At 40.5% G+C, this 22043-nt stretch overlaps 1 protein-coding gene across 4 annotated transcripts in view; it reads right to left on the bottom strand.

Annotated features, from left to right (window-relative positions):
* The window catches only part of VAV3 (vav guanine nucleotide exchange factor 3), a 334337-nt gene that overhangs the window by 120852 nt on the left and 191442 nt on the right, over positions 1–22043 (bottom strand). For all 4 annotated transcript variants that reach the window (XM_084756026.1, XM_084756025.1, XM_084756028.1 and 1 more), the window contains exons 16-17: positions 1734–1835; positions 1119–1219 (exon numbers count right to left, since the gene is read on the bottom strand). In XM_084756026.1, the coding sequence (XP_084612152.1) occupies positions 1119–1219; positions 1734–1835 (203 nt within the window). The remainder of the gene's footprint in view (positions 1–1118; positions 1220–1733; positions 1836–22043) is intronic.

Genomic DNA, 22043 nt, shown 5'->3' with positions numbered 1-22043 from the left:
TACAGAGTTTCTGAAGGATATGACAGTACCTAACACAGTGGAGGAACTCAGCCGATGTCAAATTCTTTGCCAGCATGGTTGTCCTTGCCTGGCACAAAGAACGGCACATGGTGCCCTCTGAAGATGTCTGTTGATGGAGCAGAGGGACAGGGCTGTGCTGTGATCTCGGCCCTCTAATAGGTGTCCCCTTTCTACAAGTGTCCATTTACTGAACTCAGCCCTGAAATAAGATATTCTCTGCCCTGCTCTTCTTCACATTATCCGAAATAATTCAATGTCCACCTTCTCCTCTGGGGAATCAAAGGTTGACATGGCTACCTTTTGAACTCAAGCTGTTAAAGATCCTTTCTTGTGTTCAAAACCTCTTCCCGATTTTGAAAGGTCTTATTGATAAAACACAGAGAAACTCAGGGGAAAAAGGACAAAGAGAAAGAAGAAGAAAGAGAAAGAATAAAGAGGCCAGAAAAGAAAGAGAGAGGAGACAGCCCAAGAGGAGCAGAGAGAGGCAAAGGCTATTGAATGCATAATTTCCAAGAGCTCCTACAACAAGCATAGAGTGCTATTTTTAAAATCCAAGCAGAACAATGTTTACATAAATCCAAAGGATATATGCTTTGTTCAATGTGGAAAATGATAATGCATTCAATTCATGAGTTCTTGAATTAGTCTGTGTAATGTTTGCTTCTGGAACCAATAATGACTCTGATCTAAATATTTAAAAGAAGAAAGAAAAAGTTTAAGAGCTCAAGATAGAGGAATATTTTCTTTTTCCTCTTGTTTTCAATAACTGTATTGGTGGTATTCAAATAATTTGGTGATGTATTTTGGAATGAATGTAAATGATAGCAGTGCCATTGAAATCATCCAAGAGCATCCTGGAGAACCTCTGCTTCCAAGTACAAATAAAAGTCAAATAAATATTAAATAGTTTAAAACCAAGTCATGTAGAAAAGTCACACAGATCTTAAACAATTTCCTAATTGTGCTTATTAATGATGTATTCCAAAAAAAAGATATGTTCCAATAAACACATATTAAGAGTAAATTGGGCCTTAATTATATCTAGCAAGTTTTATGTCTTCATTAGAAACAAAATCCCCACAATAAACTTGACTTACCAACAGAATTAAGTCTGCCACAACAGTCTACTCTTCCCAAACACTCTTTGTGTGCTTTTGCTCCACACTTAACACATAAGTAGCCTTGATAAAATGTTCCCCTGCAAGGTAAAATTAGAGATTGGTGTATTAAAAAGTGCTAAGTTCAAGGCTACACAGAGAAACCCTGTCTCAAACAAGCAAGCAAAAAGTGCTATTTTCTGTATGTATTAGTTATGTATGTATTAGTTTTCGTGCACGCCTTTAATCCCAGCACTCGGGAGGCAGAGGCAGGCGGATCTCTGTGAGTTCGAGGCCAGCCTGGACTACAAAGTGAGTCCAGGACAGCCAAGGCTACACAGAGAAACCGTGTTTCGGGGGAAAAAAATAGTTATGTAAAATAACTAATGCAAGAAAACGGAAAAGGAAATCACGATGCTGTCCAAAGTGTCATCAATATTGGTGGAGGAGGATCACTACAGCAGCCTTCAGGAAACAGAACAGGCCCAAGGCCAGCAAGTGGGAAAGTAACACCTCTACTTAAGAACACTGTTGGGTACGTTGCTAGAGAAGTCGGAAATCCTTAGCAACTATGCCAGTCCGTTTAAACCGGGAAATGGGCCTGAGAAAGCTCACCTCAGGAGCATCTGGCAGACTCTGCAGGACGTCACCCGAGTGAAAGTGTGCATCTTAAAGTCATGGAAATTGGAATCAGCGTAGTCTGGCCTTATGTTAGATCTGCAAAAAAGGGAAAAGTCACTTCCTAAACAAAGTTTCATAACAAAGTGGAGTTCTAGGCACCTAAAAGCAAAGTGCATCCGAACTGCATCAAGGAGAGACCCAACTCAAGCTAAGAGGTGAGCCAGTGTGTACTGGCTTTCAAGCAAAAAGTCAGCTAGCTTTAAAAACCTTCCCTGAAGCCCAACTGTGTGGAGGCCTGAGACACAAGAGACGGCAGCAACCTGGTATTTCTCAGAACCGTGCATCACAGAGGCCTCTGTGGCATACCACCTTCGTCAGCTTGCTGGAAACCAGAAGTAGCTGTTCCTTTGCTTTACCAAATCATGGAAATGTGAACTAGCTGGTGAGACGGGAGGGAAGGCAGTGTGTTTCCAGGGCTCATCTCTAAGGAAATGCATGCATTGTGTGTGTGTTGGGGGGGGGGGGCGTCTCCAGAAAGGATAGAAGGCGTCATATAGAAGGCTTGCCGGCAATGCATCCACCTGATGAGGAAGATACTTCTTCCTTAACAATTTACTTGCTTTGCAGTTCAAACAAAACTGAGCAAAATCACTTCATGTTTGGAATTGTCCTTGTGGCATCCACACAGGTAGCCAAAAGGGTCGCGTGTGCCTCAAAGAACACTTTTAACATATGCTTGACACGGAGTAAACACCTGGTGCTCATTGCTTGTTTAACCTTCACCTTAGTCCTGAATACCTCGCATGAATAACAGCACTAGCCCCCAGATAAGGAAGAAAGCTTATCCTAAAGCGACGGCTGCCTCTAGAGTGATAGAAATGGCAAACACGGAGATTCCACCCAGGTGTGTGTTCTCAGCCACAAAAGCTACAGTGAAAGCAGACACTCGGCAACATCCACATTCAAATTACTAGGGCTTTGAGGCTTAGCAGGTATGTTGGGAACAGTCAAATATAGACATTCCTAGCATATTGTTTGCACTGTTTTTTAATCTAGCTATAGCACAGGAAAAAAAAATAGAATAAGGTAAGCTTTAAATGGATGTGAATTAAAGGTACACCTAGAAAGATAATATCTTCTGAGACATTACACACACAACTTGAGAGGCTGTAAGAGATGTTTGAGATTCTGATGAGCTAGGATTTCCCCTTTTATAGAATACAGCATCTCTCAAGCTCACAGAGTTGCGGCGTAATGAAGCATAACACAAGCAGGCAGCCAGGCATCAATCTCCGAGGTACTAGGAGAAGCCTTATGAAAAAACATTCACCAAGGCAATTGGAGTAGCAGGCAGTGATGCAGAAGTGTCAGAGAGGTCAGCCTTCCCATCCGTCTGACGAATAAGAGCTGCTGAAAAGGAAATCAAATCTGGGTGCTATCTGGGGGTTCTCTGCTCCGTGCTTCTGGTGACCTCTCATTTTAGGAAAATGTCCCAGTGCATGACAAAAAGTATGGCTATTTCAACTAAAAGGTGTGTGTGTGTGTGTGTGTGTGTGTGTGTGTGTGTGTGTGTGTGTGTGTGTGTGTGGCTTATTAGAATAATGGTGTCCTTTTTCATAGAAGGATCTAGAAACAAAACTCACACTGACTCCAGAAAGCTGGGCATCAAACACTGCCTATTTCCATAGTTGAAAATGGTTACTGTTCATTTTTCTCTAAGCATCAAAATGACTCAGTCATATAAACATTGTCAAATTTATTCTGAAGCAATGCTTGTCCTAAAGGAAAGGAAATAAAATTTCCATCCCCGGGAACTTGAAAATTTCATCCACCTGGAGCTTTCAAATCAAAGTAGGCCCCCATCAGGTAGAAAAGTGTGTAAATAGATCTCAAGTGGGTACGATTTCTCATCAGACTCTCTTGGACATGGCTGTGGTAAACCTTTCCCTTGGACTCAATCCAAGTTCGACACAGCATACATGTAGTACATGTGCATATATGCACATATTAGAACACTTATATGCACCAGAGTTCTGTGTGAGTCATTTGTACTTAAAACTTTTACCAACTAGCTGGGAATAGTCTACTTTTTCAGAAGACAAAAAGCTGAAGGGAAAATTGCAGCTACACCATGGGTGGCTCTTTTTTTTTTTTTAATCTTATGATTTTAAAAAAAAGAAAAACTCTGAAAATATTGTTAACAGCGGTCGCCTTAAGGGAAAAGAAATCTGAAGTGGTAGAATAGGATGGTAGGGAGAAACTGTGACTTTTTTTTTTAAACTAAAGCTGAATATTATTTTTTTCAAAGTTTCAAATCAAACATTAAAGAATAAACGTTAACTCCATGACCCTGGAACTGCTATGGAGGCACTATTGAATATAAAAGCACAGCTGAGGGTAGGAATCTGAAATTAGACCACCTGGGCTTAAATCCTCACTTGCAAACCAGAACAGAGTGACCTCAGGTACGCTGGTAAGTCTAAAACAGGAATACTAATAGAAGCCCCTCAAAAACAAAGAGATGCATATAAAGTGCTCAGGACATTGCCTGAGTCAGAGTGAGTGTGCAGTGTGGGCCATCACTAAGGAAGTGGTAATGTCAAGTTCACAGGACAGTGGTGGGATAGGGATAGTGCTTCCTGGCTGGTAAAGTTTCACGGTGTGTCACAATCGACTTCCAGAAGGATCTTCCTTTTCCTAGAACTCCCTACTCAGGAGGCTGTTATTCAATAGTGGCCTTTGGAGCACTAAGGCAAATACAATTATTATTATTATTATTATTATTTAATATTATTTAAGATGAGGTTCCATGTAGCTCAAGTTGTCCTTGAATTTGCTTTGAAGATGATCTTCAGTTTCTGATCTTCCCGCCTGTACCTCTCAAGTGGCTAACAGACAGGTGTCACTATGCCTATTACCTGTAGTCCTGGGGATCACTCACTGTAGGCAAGTGCCCTTACAACTTAGCTACATCGCCATCCTAGATAGTAATATTTACATACAGTATAGAACAGAATTCATCCATAGAAGATGTATATGAAAAAGCCTGGAATTTGATGAAGTCAATGACATGGCCTGTAGCCCATGATCTTGTAGAATCTGAAGAAAGTGAATCACTCAGTGAGAAGACTTGGGATAGTAAAATAGATCCAGAAGCCAGCAAAAAAATTGGTATTGTGGGCTTGGAAAGACACAAGGGCAAGAATGGTCAAGAACAGCATTTAATCTACACCTCTAGTGCATACAACATATTGCCAAGCACATTTCATGTCTTCCCACATTGACTTCTTATAGAATCACTTACTCACTTCACATGTATTAACCGAGTAACTGTCATAAAGGCCTTTTCTAAAACTATGAGAGAAGAGAGATTCCCCAGCCATGGCTGAGTACATGTCGAGGGAGATGGAGATGAGTTAAGAGGCCAGCAGAAGGCAAGATTTTGCATAAGAAATTACGTCACATTTAGTTGACCAAAAAGGAAAGTCTTAGTGGCCATTCTATGCAAAATTCCTTGTAGTGAGACAAGAGAAGACACAGAGAAACCAAAGATGGTATGGATTTTCTGCTCAAGAGTACTAATAACGAAGTTAGCTCAGCCACGTAGCTATACATGAAGATTTCAACAATACAAAAAATAACTTTGGATAACTTTGACGTCATCTCACAGATTTCTCAGATACTTGTTCCTACGCCTCTCGCTTTGCACTGGTCCTCTTTTTAATACAAGCAAAGGCAATGTGGTCATTGTGGTATGTTCATACTCCTAGGGCTCTTCATATGTGACATGCTCTTCTGTGGTGGTCTCTTCTAACCTTGCCCCAGCACAGAACCAAGATGGGACCAGCTTCCTCCCACCAGTCCAGATCCTCATTCCCCCAACTGCTCCCTGGGCATCATCAGTGTAGCATAAACAAAACCCACTAACACACCTATCTGACAAGTCTGATCCATCTACTTCATCTTTCAACCTAGACATTTCAGAATCACAGTATAAGTTTCTCTCTCCTTCCTACTCTGTGTTCATGTTCTCTTAATGTCCCTCATTCCAGTTTCCTTCACTGCAACAGTATCCAAAGCCGAAAGATCCATCCTTAAAATTAGCCCCTCAGACTTTCACCCTGAGAGAGAGAGAGAGAGAGAGAGAGAGAGAGAGAGAGAGAGAGACAGAGACAGAGACAGAGAGAGACAGAGACAGAGAGGCAGAAGACAGAGACAGAGACAGACGGAGACAGAGAGAATAATATTGGTTTCTGTGCCTCTGTGCCAAACCCTAAGTAGGCATATTAAATAACGATGATGTTGGTGGTGGTAATGATGATGATGGTGGTGATAGTTGCATGGGTTACAGTGGCTGGTTACCAGTGGAAACAGAGACTGACCACAAGATTAATTATAGGCATTTTGGCTTCTACAGTGTATTGATACTCAGTGGTAACTTTAAAAACTTGTGAGGGGTTCACCAATTGCATACCTCTAAAAGACATCACTGGTGTTATCTAAAATACAACACTGAAAGTTTATATTACTGCCTGCCTGCTATGTGACTGAGGACAGCTGATGTCTTCTTTTTAACTTCTTTCTTCTTTAGAGTCAGCAAACATTCGACAAAAAAATCCATTGCTAGGTATTTACAATGTTGTAAGTTGGGAAAATGTGCTTATACTGTAACATTTTCTGCATTTGTTTTCAAAAGTCTGCCTTTTGTCATAAGGCAAGATACAAAGGAAAAACAAAACAATTAACTAAATTTCAGTTCAGTGTTTATATTTATTTATCTAGACCCTTTTGTGACAAATATCTTCACGTACAAAGTGTGTAGTTTCACTCACAAATGTATTTTAAATGGTATGTTTATGAATATAGTCATTAAAAACAATTTTAGGGGCTAAGGAGATGGATCGGTGGGTTATAACAGTATTTGCTGTATAAGCATGAGGACCTGAATTTTGCAGACCTCTGTGCAGCCAAGAAAGAGCATCTATAACCCCACCACACGGATGGAAGGGAGGAGACAGGATTATTGTTGTGCTTGCTGGTCAGTCAGACTCACCAAACATTGAGAACTCCAAGTATACTGAGAGACATTGACTCAAGAAAATAAAATAGAAAGTGATAGAGCAGGACCGTTATAAATACATACACACACGTGCACTGACTCATGCACAGACACACAACCTTATGTTTAAAATTAACATTTTCTCTATAGTTTCCATTTATTTATTTATTGAATCACTTTATAGCCTGATCACAGCCCTCTCCCTCTTCTCCTCCAAGCCCCACCCCTTCCCCTTTCTTCCCTCTCCTTCTTAGAAAAAGGGAGGTCCTCCAAGAGTAAGAACCCACTCTGGCACCTAAAGTCACAACAGGATTATGTGCATCTCCACCCCCTGAGGAACAGTTAGGGGAAAGGGATCTAAACTCAGGCAACAGAGTCAGAAACAGCCCTATACCCATAGTTAGGGAATCCACACGACTAAGCTGCACATCTGCTACATATGTGTAGGGGGCCTAGGTCCAACCCACACATGCTTTTCGGCTAGTGGTTCATTCATGTGGGCCGCCATGGGTCTAGGCTAGTTTACTCTGTAGGTCTTTTTGTGGTATCTCTATTTTAATCATAGACTTTAATTTATAAACCACTGTAATATTAAAATAGTTTATAACACAGCAGATACTCACAAAAGGAAGTCATATAAAATATATAAAGTATTAAAAAATAAAAATAAAAAGAGTCCAAACCGGACATCTGGTCAACCTCCATCCTGGGGTGGGGGTGGGGTGAGGGTGAGGGTGAGGGGAGAATCCAAGTGGAACATCTGGTCGACTTCTGTTCCCCAACGGGAGGGGGAGGGGATAAAAAGGTAAGACTGAATGGGAATATCTAGTTGACCTGGGTCCGGGTAAAGAGTGTGACTCCCTGGGGGACTTCTGGTCTACCCAGCCTCTTAGGAGGAGGTGGGGGAAGAAAAGCACTGGGAGGGATGAAGCTGGACAGACTGGGTCCCGACCCTCCCTTACCGACCTTACCTGGCCAGCAAAGGGCGAGGGTAAGGTGGGGGAAGAGAGAGGCTGCCAAGACCCTGCACAGTTCCACTCAAGAGACGTGACAACAGAGCCCATGAAGGAGGTGGCCCTCAAGCTCCAGCATGTTTCCCCTCCATTCCCCACCCAGGAAGAGAGATGGGAGGGTATCGGCGCTGGAAACCTGAGGGGCCCCCCAACAAGGACCACCACACACCTCCCATATGGAGGAGACCTAACTCTAGTACCTCTGGCACCTGTGCCCCCAGTGGTCATAACCAGTTAGTTACACAGGAAATAGTATGACAATCAATTATAATCTCTTATCTCCTACACTATCAGCGTTATGAATATTTAAATCTCTCCAGTGTAGATAGCTTGACAATAACCAAAATATACAAACTAATGGCTCCAACACATTGTATTGAAAGTGGGAGATAAAAGCAGATCTTTGTGATTCAAAAAACAAAAACAAAATCCCTGAATATAGTCGGTTTGTCTACCCAAAGTACAGAGATATGTAAAAATGTATGAGTAGATATGGGTATTTTTATTGTTCGAATTCAGAAAACTTACATTCTGATTCTTTTTTTAAAATGAGGAATAGTTATATTATTCTGTTAAAATATTTTACTATCAAATAAAATAGATGCTTCTACTGTAACCTCTGTTACTTAGACAGCAATAAACTTTTCTAAGAGGTACTACTGAAACTAACCTGTCTTCCAGAAGGTGTTTTACAAATTGCATATGAGCATCAGGATATTTATTTATATTTGTGTCACCTCAAAACTTTTAAAAAAAATAGGAATATTTAAAGTAATTTATCTTATTAGTTATGAACTAAACAGTATTGTTCATTCCAACAAATGCCAAAGAAGAAATCCAACCAAATGTTACCATAATAGGGTACGGAAGTATACACATGTGATAATGACAATCAGAAGACTAGGACATGAGGACAGTGAGATCAAGTGCATCCTGGGCTACAAAAAGAAATCCTGCTCCACAAAAGAGGCATCAGTGAGGTCTTTCATGCTTCTGATAAAAAATAACAATAAACTAGATGTTATAGTTTCACAATGTGACAACAGATATCAAAAAAAAAAAAAGCAGAAAAAGAAAAAGGCCAAGTAGTGATGCACGCCTGTAATCCTAACACTCATGAAGCTGAGGCAGGGTTACCATATGCTTAAGGATAGCCTGAGCTACATAGGTGGATCCTGTTTCCAAAAAAGGTGGAAGGAAAGAGTATATGCACCACAAAAATATGCATAGTGTAATTATTATAAAATAAATAAAATTATTGAATTCAATTATAGCACTCATTCTTGTTCCGAAAGAGCTAATTGATGCAACACGGCAAGGCAGATATGAAGGGGAGATGCTTTAAAAATACAGAGAATACCTAAAATTTTTATTTGGAAATTACATTATTGGGATGACTAGGGAACCAAGAAAAGAAACTGAAAACTAGTGAAACTTAGGAGAGACAAAGAGACCTCAAAATGGCACCTGGAGAAAGCTACATATAATTTTCCAGTGTTTACCAGTACAAAATGGAGTAAGGGATGTGCAGTGTCTCTAGCAAAACTCCTGGATAATCACATATTTAAGGGTGGAGTAGACCTTGTGATGCTCTACTCTACTAAACATCTCTAAAACAAAAGAGGGCATATGAGTATAAAGATGTTATCTTATATGAGCAATGGCAACATTCTCCAAGACTAAAAGCAGATCAGATAAAGAGAATTCCTAAAGGCCAAAGAAGGCCATGAGTCTGACATACAAGCTCCCTCATTCCACACACAGTCTCAGCCTCACAACACATCATTGAGCCAGCTGGACCACTGATTATAACTTATTAAAATATACTTTTAGAACCACAATCTAAACAGGAAAGCACATCAGAAGCGGACCAGTAAGATGTCTCAGTGGGTAAAACGCTTGTGGCCCAAGCCTGACAGCCTGAGTTTAGCCTCTCGAACCCGTGGTAGAAGGAGCACACTGATTGGACATCGTCCTCCGTGGGGTGTGCGCAGGAGTCTGCACACGCATATTTGCATGCACAACAATGCTTTCAGCTTTTAAATATCACAAGAGTTGACCCCTGTTGCCAAGTCAGAAACACTTCTAAAATCTCCAGTTATGATACAACGTTCTTAACCTAACGCTCAAAATTACACTAATCATTTTACATCCCAAATGTATGTTTTTCTATAATATATATATACATATATACATATATACATACACATAAAAAAATTCAGAGTATCATTAAATTCTGGTAATTCCTTTAATTAACTGAAAGGTTACCAAATAAAATCTAAATATTTAAAAAATGACCTATTCTGTGAAACTGAAATTGAAACCCTCAAGTCAGTAATAGATAATTACTAAAATACATCCACATGATCTCTCAGTAAACAACGCTGAGTTCTTGCTTGCTTTCTTCACAATGTATTCCCTTAACAATGTGGAAGGCTAATTATGTGCTTGTTATTTGCAAGGACAAAGAAAATGAAAAAAACAATCAGGTCCTTCAAAAAACAATTAAAAAATAACAGAGTTAAGGAGGAACTTATTCCTCAGGATCAATAAAAGGAAGGGAAGCAAAAAGATGCATGAATCAAAAACAAGTTTAATTGCTTATATTCCAATCTCTTCTCGAAGGAAATGAGTAGAGATGTTAAAAAAAAAATACCAATAAAGAGAAGATAATGCTTGGCTCTGAAAAATAGTATTTTCCTATCTATTATATATTACTTTCCTTCATTTAATTCAAAGCTGATTTTGTAGTAATTTCAAATATACATCCATCACCACGTTTCCATGCCATTTCAAGAAAATTACTGAATGAAATGTAAGCTCAGTTAAATCTATAATAAATTTATAGTAGAAAAATGTCAGATTATGGGTAATTTGGGTTATATTTCTTATAGACTTGATAGGAGTTTTTGGCATCTAATATATTCTTTCTATTTTAACTGTCTTAATTAAACAATCAGATCAGTTATTGCCAAGGTAAAAAGCCAACATGCAGGAGTGGGAGAAGGAACATGGACCTCATTTGTTGGTATCCATTATGTAACTCAAATTTGTTGAGAACAAGTAAAAAATATACACATGTACATTTTTTGAAAAAAAAAATTGGGGGCAGGGTTTCCAGACAGAGTTTCTCTGTGTAGCCTTGGCTGTCGTTGACTCGCTTTGTAGACCAGCCTGGCCTCAAACTCACAAAGATCCACTTGCCTCTGCCTTCTCGAGAGCTGGGATTAAAGGCGTGTGCCACCATACCCAGCTATACATGTACATTTTGATAAATATATCCCATTAATAAAATGAGGGAAAATACTATATATATTTTGAATTCTGTTTCTGTTATTATTTTTGTCATCATATATGGTAAATATTTAGTGGAAAAATTAGAGAATTCAATAAGGTCTCTAAGTTATACATTAGGACGTATCTACAACCTTAAAAAAAATGAAACCACAGGGATTAAGTGTATCTTATAATAACTCTCTTTGCTAACAATACCATTTATTTACTCATATAGTCACAAATTAATTGAGTATTTATTGTGGGCCAGCCATTTTAGAACTCTGGAAATATGACAGTGAATTTATTTATATGACACATATAATCATGGATTTCCAGCAATTAAACTAGGTTATACTGCTTTATTTTAATTTTCTCAGTAAACTACACTGTCCATTTGCATGTCAGTGGACACAAGAGTGAGGCAAACATGAGGAGCACAGAGGTGTACCTCAGTGCTCATGTTTAAACAAGATATCTTTCCATATAGGTAAGGACTGGTTTCTAGGGATTTTAAAAGATTCCAATATTCCCTGACCAAACAGACCAGTTACATAATTCAAACACCAAAGATAACATAAGAAATGCTGAGCTGGGGCAGTAATTTTAAGCTCTAGAAAAATTCAACTTATGACTAATATGAAGTTGGCTATTAAAATGATGTGTTTGGGAACAATGTTAATATTGTTACCAGGAAACCTTACAGAACAAAAGAAGCAGTGGCAGTCTTTCTGTGGCTTGCTTCCCTTTAAACATCTAAAATAATTGTGCATGAAAAAACACTTTAATCAACACTTCATCCTTTGCATACAATGCCTGTTATGTTTTGCTTTATTATCTTAACTTATTTTTAAATTATTTCATAGAGCACTAAATTTATATTATACCCACCTTCCCTCCCCTCTGCTCCTCCTGTACTCATATCTCAAATTCATGAACACTTCTTTATTATTGTTTATATATGTGTGTGGGGATACTAAGCCTATATACAGAAGTTAACTATCAATTGAAAAGGATTACTATAAATTTGTCATCACTGGAGGTCTATGATAACCTACAAAAATCAAAAATCGTCCTTTAAAAGGGATCTTTAAAACACTAAATCCATTTTAAAGGATTAAATCCATTATTAAAGGATAGTAATAATTAAGTACAGTAACTTATAAAGCTTATTGGATAAAATGGCCAGTAACTATATTTTTTAAAGACTTACAATTTGTTAATTTTAATTTTGGGGTGTGTGTGTGTGTGCGCGCGCACGCGCAAGTGTGTGCTCACACAATGCCATGTGTATGCGGGTGGAATTGGAGTTCTCAGTTGTGATCCAGGTGACATGTAACCAAATATGGGTCTTCTGGAAGGGCAGGAAGCAGGCTTAATCATTCATTGTACTATCTCTCCATCCTCCAAAGACATGTTTTAGAAGGTTGTTTGTTCAGATTCTAAGCTCTGTAGAACATGCGAGTTATAAGATACCTGTCTCTTTGAGCCCCCACAAGCTGAAGCGATAAGACTCACATTCAACAACTTGTGACAAGATAATTTGAACAGGATTTGGGGACTGCTTTAGTCAGTTCCACCATAATAATAAGAGATCAGCGAGAACAGGTATGAGAGGTCACGTAGCTGTCTGGTTGTGGGAGTGACTGATAGGGGTTCAGGCAGAGGTGAAACAACAGAGACTTGTGTTAGCGTGGGACAGGAGAGACTGGGGTTCTGAAGGCTACTCTAGGCAAATACTTGTTTCGGGGAACAAATTGTGAGGTGTTCAACCAAAGTTCTAGGGTAGAAAAGAAAAACACGAACAGGTTCATTACTCAAGACCACAATGATGTACAGGAACTGAATTAGATCTAACAGATAACAGGGCTAGGGATGGACAGTTAGCAGATTAATAAAGGTAATGTGATTCGTCTCCAAACACCTGTTTGACAGTCTATCTGTCCTAATATGTCAAATGTTCCTGGAACAGGGCACAGATGCTGCAGGTGTGGTGGTTCTAATGAGAACTTGCCTTCATAAGCTCATATACTTAAATACTTGGTCCCTAACTGGTGGAGGTGTTTGACAAGGCCACAAGAAGGCGTGGCCTTGTTGGAGGAGGTGTGTCATTGGAGATAGGATTTGGTGTTTCAAAAGTCCATACCAATCACAGTAGCTCTTTCTCTCTGACTCTTACTTATGAATCATAAGTAAGCTCTCCTCCTGCTCCAGCGCCATGCCTATCTGTCTGATCCTATGTTCCCTGGCACAACAGTCATGGACTGACCCTCTGAAGATATATCCAAGCCCCTAGTAAACACTTTCTTCTATAAGCTGCCTTGGTCATGGTATCTCTTCACAGCAATAAAAAAGATAAAAAATAAATAAAAATAAAAATACAAAAAAAGCTGAAGCCGGGTGGTGGTGGTGCACGCCTTTAATCTCAGCACTCAGGAGGCAGAGGCAGGAGGACTGCTGTGAGTCTGAGGCCAGCCTAGTCTACAAAGTGAGTCCAGGACAGCCACAGCTACACAGAGAAACCCTGTCTCAAAAAAAAAACAAAAACAAACAAACAAACAAAAAAAGCAACAACCAAAAATATTGATGATAACAGGTGAATGTGAGAACTGATGGTCAATGATCCAACCACAATCTGAAAAATGTCCAGGGGTAGAGTAAGATATAACGTGTAGGAAACTGCTGAGAAGGTAAATTACTCCATTATACAGAGCCAGCAAGCCTGAAGGGGCATGAGGTTAGACACAGAAGGAATATGGGACCCACAGAGAGTAGAAAAAGCAGAAGAGAAGCATGGTGCAAATGGCGCTCTCAAATTCTGAGCAGATGAGTCCCAAACGGATGCAGACACATCAAGCAATGCCCTTGTGATGGCATGAGGGCTGCCTAGAGAAAGGGGACCTTGAAGCTTCTGTAAAATGTTTCTGAGTCTGGAAGAAACTCCATGTCCTCAGCACCAACCATACACCTGCAAGCAGGAGTCTCAACTAACCTTTATTCCCTTTATCCCAGAGTGATGGAGAGTCTCGGGGCATCCAAACTGAAGGTGGTAACACTTTCCAAATATGTCTAAGAGAAATTAATTCCAACCTGAGATGAAACTGTGATTGCAAATGATGTCTGCTTGGGATGTGAAGGTAAGTTAGTACTGCGGTTCGCAAAGCTTGTGTTTAAATTAAACATTCGATTCTAGTGAGGGCCCTATACGTATGCCAAAAAGAATGACTAGGAAAAGGGTATTTCAAGGCGGTCTATTTTCTGCAGAGTTAGCCGTGCATATGGCATTCAGATTGTGCAGATGCGCAAACCAGCCTCAATCTCCACCGTGAAGTATCAGATTGATCCTCCACGCCACTCTTTCTGCTGAATGTTGCTTTTTACCCTCTCAAAACTAATTACATTAGAGAAACTCAGCCTGAAATATTCTGCAAAACGCACTTTCCTCACCATCCTTGTCAACGAACTTCAAATTGTCTTGTGATTTGGGACTTCCTCTTCTACAGTGTCTATCCATTTTGAAATAATTTAAAGTCCCAAATGACACCAAAAAGCATACAGAAAATCGGAGCTGAGGTGGCTACTCCTAAAACAAAACTCACAACAGTCTGACTGGAACCATGTTAATCTACTGAAAAAAAAAATCTCAAAAGTGTTCTCAAGCCATCCCAGAAAATGGACTTCAAAATATTTACCGAGTATCTACTATGCACTGGAGAACAGACAATAGTAATAGGATTAAGCCTCTGACCTTGGAGGGCTGTTATCCAAGAGGACTCAATCGAGCCCTTGTACCCTTTCTAGTTCCAGCACTAGGAGAGGCTGAGCGCTGAGGGAGAGCCTCAGGAAACCCCCACTCACTGTAATAGCTCCCCGCAAAGTCTTGCTCTCTCTTTCCAGTACAAGTCTCACATGCCCAAATTTTTCCACCATCCTCGGGGTTCATTCCTGACTTGTGCCTTCAACACACAGTGCTCCTGGGGCTTTTCCCCCAACTAAATACCAGACATCCCTGAAAAGTCTCCTGTGGCTAAGCAGGAAAGATGGCTTAGTGGGTAAGGGCGTGTGCTCAGAAGTATTAGGACTAGAGTTTGAATCCTAGCACCTATTTAGTAGGAAAAGTTGAACATGATTGGTAACGTGCTTGAGGGGGAGAAACAGGAGGATCTGAAGGGCTTGAGAGCTACCAGCCCCTAGCTCCCATCTAGTGAGAGGGATAAGGCCGAGACTGATAGAGTCAAACACCAAACTCCTCCTCTGGCGTCCTAGCACATACATAATTCTCCACACCCCACCCCATACACACACATACACACACGTGTACACACATACACAGAGGCACACACATTCCCCCTCCACACAGACACAAATGCTATAGCTACACTCCACCCTTAAGTAAACCCTCCTTTGTGAGCTACCAGCCTCTACTTAGACCCCTCTTGTTCTTATGAGTGCACAACTGAATTCTTCTGGGCCTGGCTCTCTTCAAAGACAGCAGCTGTCTCAGAGAGACGGGCGTGAAAGGTAATATATTGTATATATGTGTAATTATATAAGTGTATATGTAAAAAAAAACTTTTGTAAAGATACTGTGCTCTTTGTAACTTACTCCAGACAGTCTCTGCAACCCTTATATATTAGATTGCTAGGAAAATCTTTTGTTATAATAATACAGTGAAGCTCGGTTTCCACGTGTCTGTAATATCCTGAAAGGAGCAACATTTGTTCTCATGAGATTATTCCTCATGGCCACACTGGCCAGTTTCCAGAATGGGAAGAGGGAGGGGGATGCTGCCAACCATGTGACCCACAGGGTTCAAATTCTACCCCCAAGTTCCAGAAAAGAAAGAGTTGCTAAAAATTAACTTGATCACTACTGTTCAGGGGTTTTGCCAGTCTAAATACAGCAACATCACTAAATACCCAGGAGGACTAGGTTTGGGGAGGAGCCAGGATGGTCACTTAATATGTGTGGATTCCCTGAAATTATAACAGAAGGAAAATCCAAGGAGGTTCCACATCCCTGAGTTTCGAGAGCTTTCCTAGCAATGGAAACAAACCCAAAGACCAGGTCATGGAACTCCGTTGACAACAGTGGGTCAGTGAGACATAAGGGACAATCTACTATGCGTAGACGATATCTGTGACTGGGGGAGGGGCAGTCATGTGGGACTAAACCCAGAACCTACAGGGTCTGAGCCAAGCTCTAAGCACATAACGTTAAGAACTGAATTACAGGATAGTGTCTGACAGAAAGTGGCTTGGTGCTGTGGTTTTATGTTTGCCCCTTGGGTATTCATGCGCTAGAGGATTGGTCCCAGTGAGGCAGTGCAAAGGGGCGGGGGGGGGGGGAGAGGAGGCTGTAACATTTAAGAGGTGGGTGCTAGTGGGAGGTAATTAGGTCCTTTAAAAGGGAATAATGCTTTTTTTTCTTTTCACAGAGAATGTTCTCTGGACCAGAGGAAGTCCCATGGGAGAGAGGTGTGGCAAACAAACCTAGAACCTCACCTGAATCCCTCCAGCATCTTGTTTCACACTACAGTCTTGTCCACACAGGTTCCTGATGTAGGGCTCAGTCTTATGACACTGATTCCATTCCAGACACCATTTGCAAGTGGCAAGTTGTCACCTATGTGTCTGAATGACTGTAACAAACCAAGGTTCCATGCTGATCTTTGCCTAGCTACCATTAGATGTCTGAGATCTGAGCAGGGGGCCAGCACTGTGTTCTTGGAACTCTATAGAGTTTTTATTTAAATTTAACCCAGTCTTGTTATAAAGTACCCAGATCTAGTGGCAAAACAAAACAGACTAAGATACGGGTTGTGGGGAGTCCCTTGCCTCTTAGAGCCTAGAGGTAAAATACTCTGTATTGAGTTGTAGTGAGAATAGGTGAACACTCTTCGCTTATTTCCTATCATAAAGGGAACCCTCAGCAGTGTTAGATATCCTGCTAGTGCTAAAATAATCCCTATTGGCATCAGGAATCGGAACCTGTAAGAAATGACCCAAACAGGCTCCCAGACATTGTATAGGAATGTTGGCCAGAATCCTGGGCCAATATTGTCTACTTAGGGTTCTATTGCTGTGAAGGGACACCATGACCACAGAAATTCTTATATAGGAAAGTATTTAACCGCGCCTGGCTTACAGTTCAAAGGTTTAGCCCATTATGGTCACGGCAGAAAGCATGGCAGCATGTAGGCAGAAATGGTGCTGAAGAAGAAGCCGGGAGTTCTACATCTGGATCAGCAGGCAACAGAAAGAGAATACTACACTGGTGTTCTCTGGGCATGGCTCGAGCATTCTTAGACCTCAAAGCCCCAGCCCGCCCCATCCCCCAGTGACACACTTGCTATTCAAACGAGGCCACACCTTCTAATAGTGCCACTCCCTGGGCGCCTACGAAGGCCATTTTCTCTCCAGTCACCACAAATAGCAAGGAACCAGGGAACACCCAACATTAGCCATCACTAAGCACTCAGATTATCTAGAGTATTCTGACCACTGCTTCACATGACTTTTCTCACGTAACATTACAAATAGCATAGTAATCACTGTTATCTTCATTTGCAGATTAAAAATCTGGAGCTTACCAGCTTCAGTCATTTTTCAGGGGCCACTAGACTAGAAGATCTAAGTTTCATGATTCAGTCGTTTCCTATTAAATTCCAAAGTTAATACTTTCAACCTTTCTAAGACCTTGAGTTTAATAAAAGAGAATTTTGAGAGATCTATGTCCATGGGGTACACCCCTGAGAAAACGAGCAGAATAGCATCTTCAAGCCCCTGAGAACACCCCACAGAATGTTTAGACCTATGGTCACACTAAGCAATTGCACTCAGCTGTCACCATAGGTTGCCTCATTCTAATTAACCCATGACAGTTCCATACCAGTTCCCCGAAAGGCCTTCAGTATGACAGGGACTCTCGGGACCATGTTTCTGGCTAGTGAAGTGAAGCTATGTTAGAATGAGCAGCTTCACAGAGCAGCCACAATTTAGCAGACCCAACTCCCTCTGGAGTCTCATGATACACTGGTATAATTACATGTTGCTATCAGTGGCTATACACAGGTTGCTTGTACTGCCCAACCCTCAGGACAATTAATGATGCCTTTCATATTTGATGCATCTATGGTAATATAATTATTTTTACCAGTGTTATAAAATGAGAGAAAAATAATTCTTAATCAACAGAGAGCTTATATAAAGGCTAAATGAGTAAGACATATAAAAAGGCTCTGCATTGTACCTAGTATAAGACAGGGAGAGGTAAATTAATAGTGAATGGTATTATCCTGTTTGCATGTACAACGAACACCATGAGATATCTTATCTCTATTTTGTGATTCCCAAATTATAGCTCAGTGAGGACAAGCAACTTTTCCAACTTCATTAAGCAATTAATGCACTGTGTTCATATTCACTTCACAATACTAAGTACTTTGGAGACAATAATGTGAGTCATGAAGAAAAACATGGTTTAAGTAGGAAAATTATATCCCTACTATTATCATCCCATCATAGGCTCAGAAGAGACCCATTTACTTAAAGGCACCCTTAAGTGCTCAGCCCTCTTCTCTCCAAGTCACCATTCCTGGTAATGAATATTCTTCTCTATCACTTTAAATGCTGTCAATCTCTGTAGTTCAGGTCCCACCCACCAGCTCATTTGTTGATTATCAGGGTTTTTTTTTTTATGATGCCTGATTTTACAAGTTCTTTATAAATTCAGCATATTGACCTCCTGCATGAATTTTCTCTCTCTCTGTGGGCTGTCTATGTGCTCTGCTAACTTTTTCTTTTGCTATGGAAAAATGTTGAAGTTGTATGTAGTCCCCTTTGTTGATTCCAGGAGATAGCTCTTGGGCTACTGAACTCCTTCTGTGCACCAAGTTCTTACCTATACGTAGATCTTAAAGTATATGTCCTATGTTTTATTCTAAGTCTTGAAAAATAATGAAATATTCCCTAGCATCTCAAGAGAGAAGAGATACCAGGTCAGTGAAAAGCACTGATCAAAGGGTCAGAGGCCTAAAGGGCCCTGCCGTCTTCCGCAACTTCCAGGAATTCAATCCGGCTGCAGCACTAGATATATTGGAAATGTAACGCAGATGCTGGGCAAAGGCTAGATTCTAGCCTTGTCCAGGAATCTTTTCTTATTGCATGGGCCATGAATGAGCTCCAGTGGCTCCAGGGAGACAGGCATGTCTTATTTACATACTAGACAGAAAACTCTTGCAAAGCTGACTGAGTCCAAGGCTCAGGAGAGTAGGTGGAAGGGTCTCAAGACTTAAGCCATGACAATGACATTGGAAATAAAAGCAAAGAGTGAGAAATGAAAGACAAAAGCAACCAAGAGTTCGCACCGACTTGGATGTTGGCACTGAAGAATTACTCTTGTACAAATCAGCTGAGTGCTTGCAGGGCATACCCTGGCATCAGGAAGACCGCAAGAGAGGCCAAAGTAGTCTATTGAGAATTAATAGACTGTCCCATGTTTTCCCTCTTCCTGACTGCTTCTGCCTGAGACATGTCACCATGGGCAGGGCTTTAAATCCTCCCAGTGGTCATCTGTGTAGAAATGCTAGATAATGCAGAATTGACCTTTCTTTGGGGATGGTATGGAGTAACGTGAAGTAAGGAAAGGGCTCTGGTCCATTATGGTTGGTCCAGAAGATACTCAGTGTTTACCCACTGCTGACCAAACCCTAAAGCTATTGGCCATATTGAGTGAACGCCAAAAGGCCCGCTTTATGGGTCTCCTGAGAAATGATTTTGTAGTTACCAAAGAAGTTTAAAAAACTGTTGAAATGCAATCCCTTTTTCTGGTAGCTTGAATATGGTACTACACAGTCCTGGGATATAGGTACTTATAAATAGCAATTCTGGTAGATGAAGGTAAACACAAAATATTTCAAATTTAGGCTATTGCTAGACAAAAAAAAAAAACTCTAATGAAAGAATGTAATATTATGCTATCAATATCCCAGTCTCAGAAATAAATGATGATATGTGACATCTTACCTTCAGGGCTATGAGGGGAAATCGATGATCTTCTACAATTTGAGCTCTGATATTTGCAAAGTGCTTTGGGTTCAGAGAGAGGAAAGGCACAAAGGAGTACACAAACAGATACATAAATCAATCAGAAAGGAAAAAGGAAAGAAACTGCTCACAGAAGAACAAACAAATCACTCCGAAGCAGGATTTTATTAAACTGTACTTAGCTCTGGTCCTCACAAGGCAACAAGCAATAAGAATTCCCACAGAAGAGCCCTAGGTGGAAGATCGCGGTCCTTACCGGGCAGTGCTGACCGCCACCGGCTGGCAGGCTCCTTTCAGTTTCCCAGGGCACATCTCAAAACTGCCTTTGAAAAAGGCAATAATTATCAATCAGTTCTCTGCCCAATAATTCTCTGGCTTCTTGTGCTTTTAATATCAAAGGGCTTTCCTCCAAAACTCTAGTAATCAAGTTCCCTGGATCACACGTGGGCTGAGCTTTTTGATCAAGGGTTCATCATTAACACCTGGAGCTTTACAAGATGCTGTACCCTGTTGAATCAGCACACACTGTCAGTCTCACTTCCTCTAGAAGGCTCTGAATGCTAACAGTACCTTCATTTATAATTAAACCGATGAAACTCATCCTGATTATCATGTTACCATTGTGTATATGTCCAAGGATGAAATAAAGCCCGTTCAACGCAGAGAATTTGAAGCAGAGAATCCGTGTTAGGAACATGAAAGCTTAACAAACAAACCTGTATTAGTTCCTTTTCTCAGTGCTGTGACAGAACGCTTGACAAAAAGCAACTCGGGGGAAGAAGGGCTGATTTAAACTAGCAATCTGGTGATATGGTCCATCGTGGGCCAAAAGTGATTGGAGCAGAAGTACGAGGCATCTGGACACAGTGCCCTCAGGTAAAGAGCCGGACAAGCCAAATGTCAGTCTCATAACAAGTTCCCCCCTTTTATCCAGTCTGAGACCTCAGCCCTTGGGGATGGTGCTGCCCACATTCTGGGTAGGTCCTTCCCTCCTTGGTTCAACTTTTCTGGGAAAATACTCCTAGACGCAGCCAGGGTGTGGTTGCACAGTGGCTCTAAGTCCAGTCAAGCTTACAGTGAATTTTAACTGTTACAGGAAAATTGTTCAGTGTGCCCATGCACACATACATGTTTAAATATTCTGTTACACACAGTGACCATCAGAAAAACCAGACCAAGAGAAACACAATGCAATTTCTAGGTAGCAACTAAACATATTCATTTACAGTATTATTTTTATGTTCCAATTAACTTCTATACTCCCTCCACTTTCTCTTGCCACGCAGGACAAAGATAGGTCACAAATAACTTTCAACATTCCTTAGATGATGAATGAATGAAATTTCAGGGCCAAGCCCTGGGCCCACATCTTTCTTTAACCTTTTCTTTCTCCTTGTCCACTCTTTGAACTCCAGTATTTCGAAATCTGTTTTATCCAGTTTCCTATTCTGTTTTTTAGGCTAATGAATATGAGCTCCACATTTAAATCTTGGATTCTTCCTGTCCTCATTACTATTCATCGCTAACATTATCCTCAGCTGCCTTACCTTTCCTCCAAATTATGAAGAATATTACTTATGCATAAATTAATCATTAGGCATTTAACCTCCAAACACCTTTATGAAATCAGGTTTATTGGAAATTTAAGATAACTGTGAATCCTCACTTTCCAAATGAATTTAAAAAACCAACTGCAAACATAGTCTACTAATAAACATTTAAAATTAATATTTGATCATTTCCCCAACCAGTCATATTTTCAGATTGTCAAGCTACCGGGTCTGTTCACAATGGACAGCTAGCCATATTTTAAATTAAACATAAACCCCTGGGATATAGCCTTTGTGGGCTTTGCACATCTAGACTCATGTCAATATCAAGAGTCAATACAAACCTAATACTAAAACACTC

This window comes from Acomys minous (genome assembly GCF_964271855.1).
Source record: "Acomys minous genome assembly, chromosome: 14".
Taxonomy (NCBI): Eukaryota; Metazoa; Chordata; class Mammalia; order Rodentia; family Muridae; genus Acomys; species Acomys minous.
This window is presented reverse-complemented; position numbering and strand designations above follow the sequence as displayed.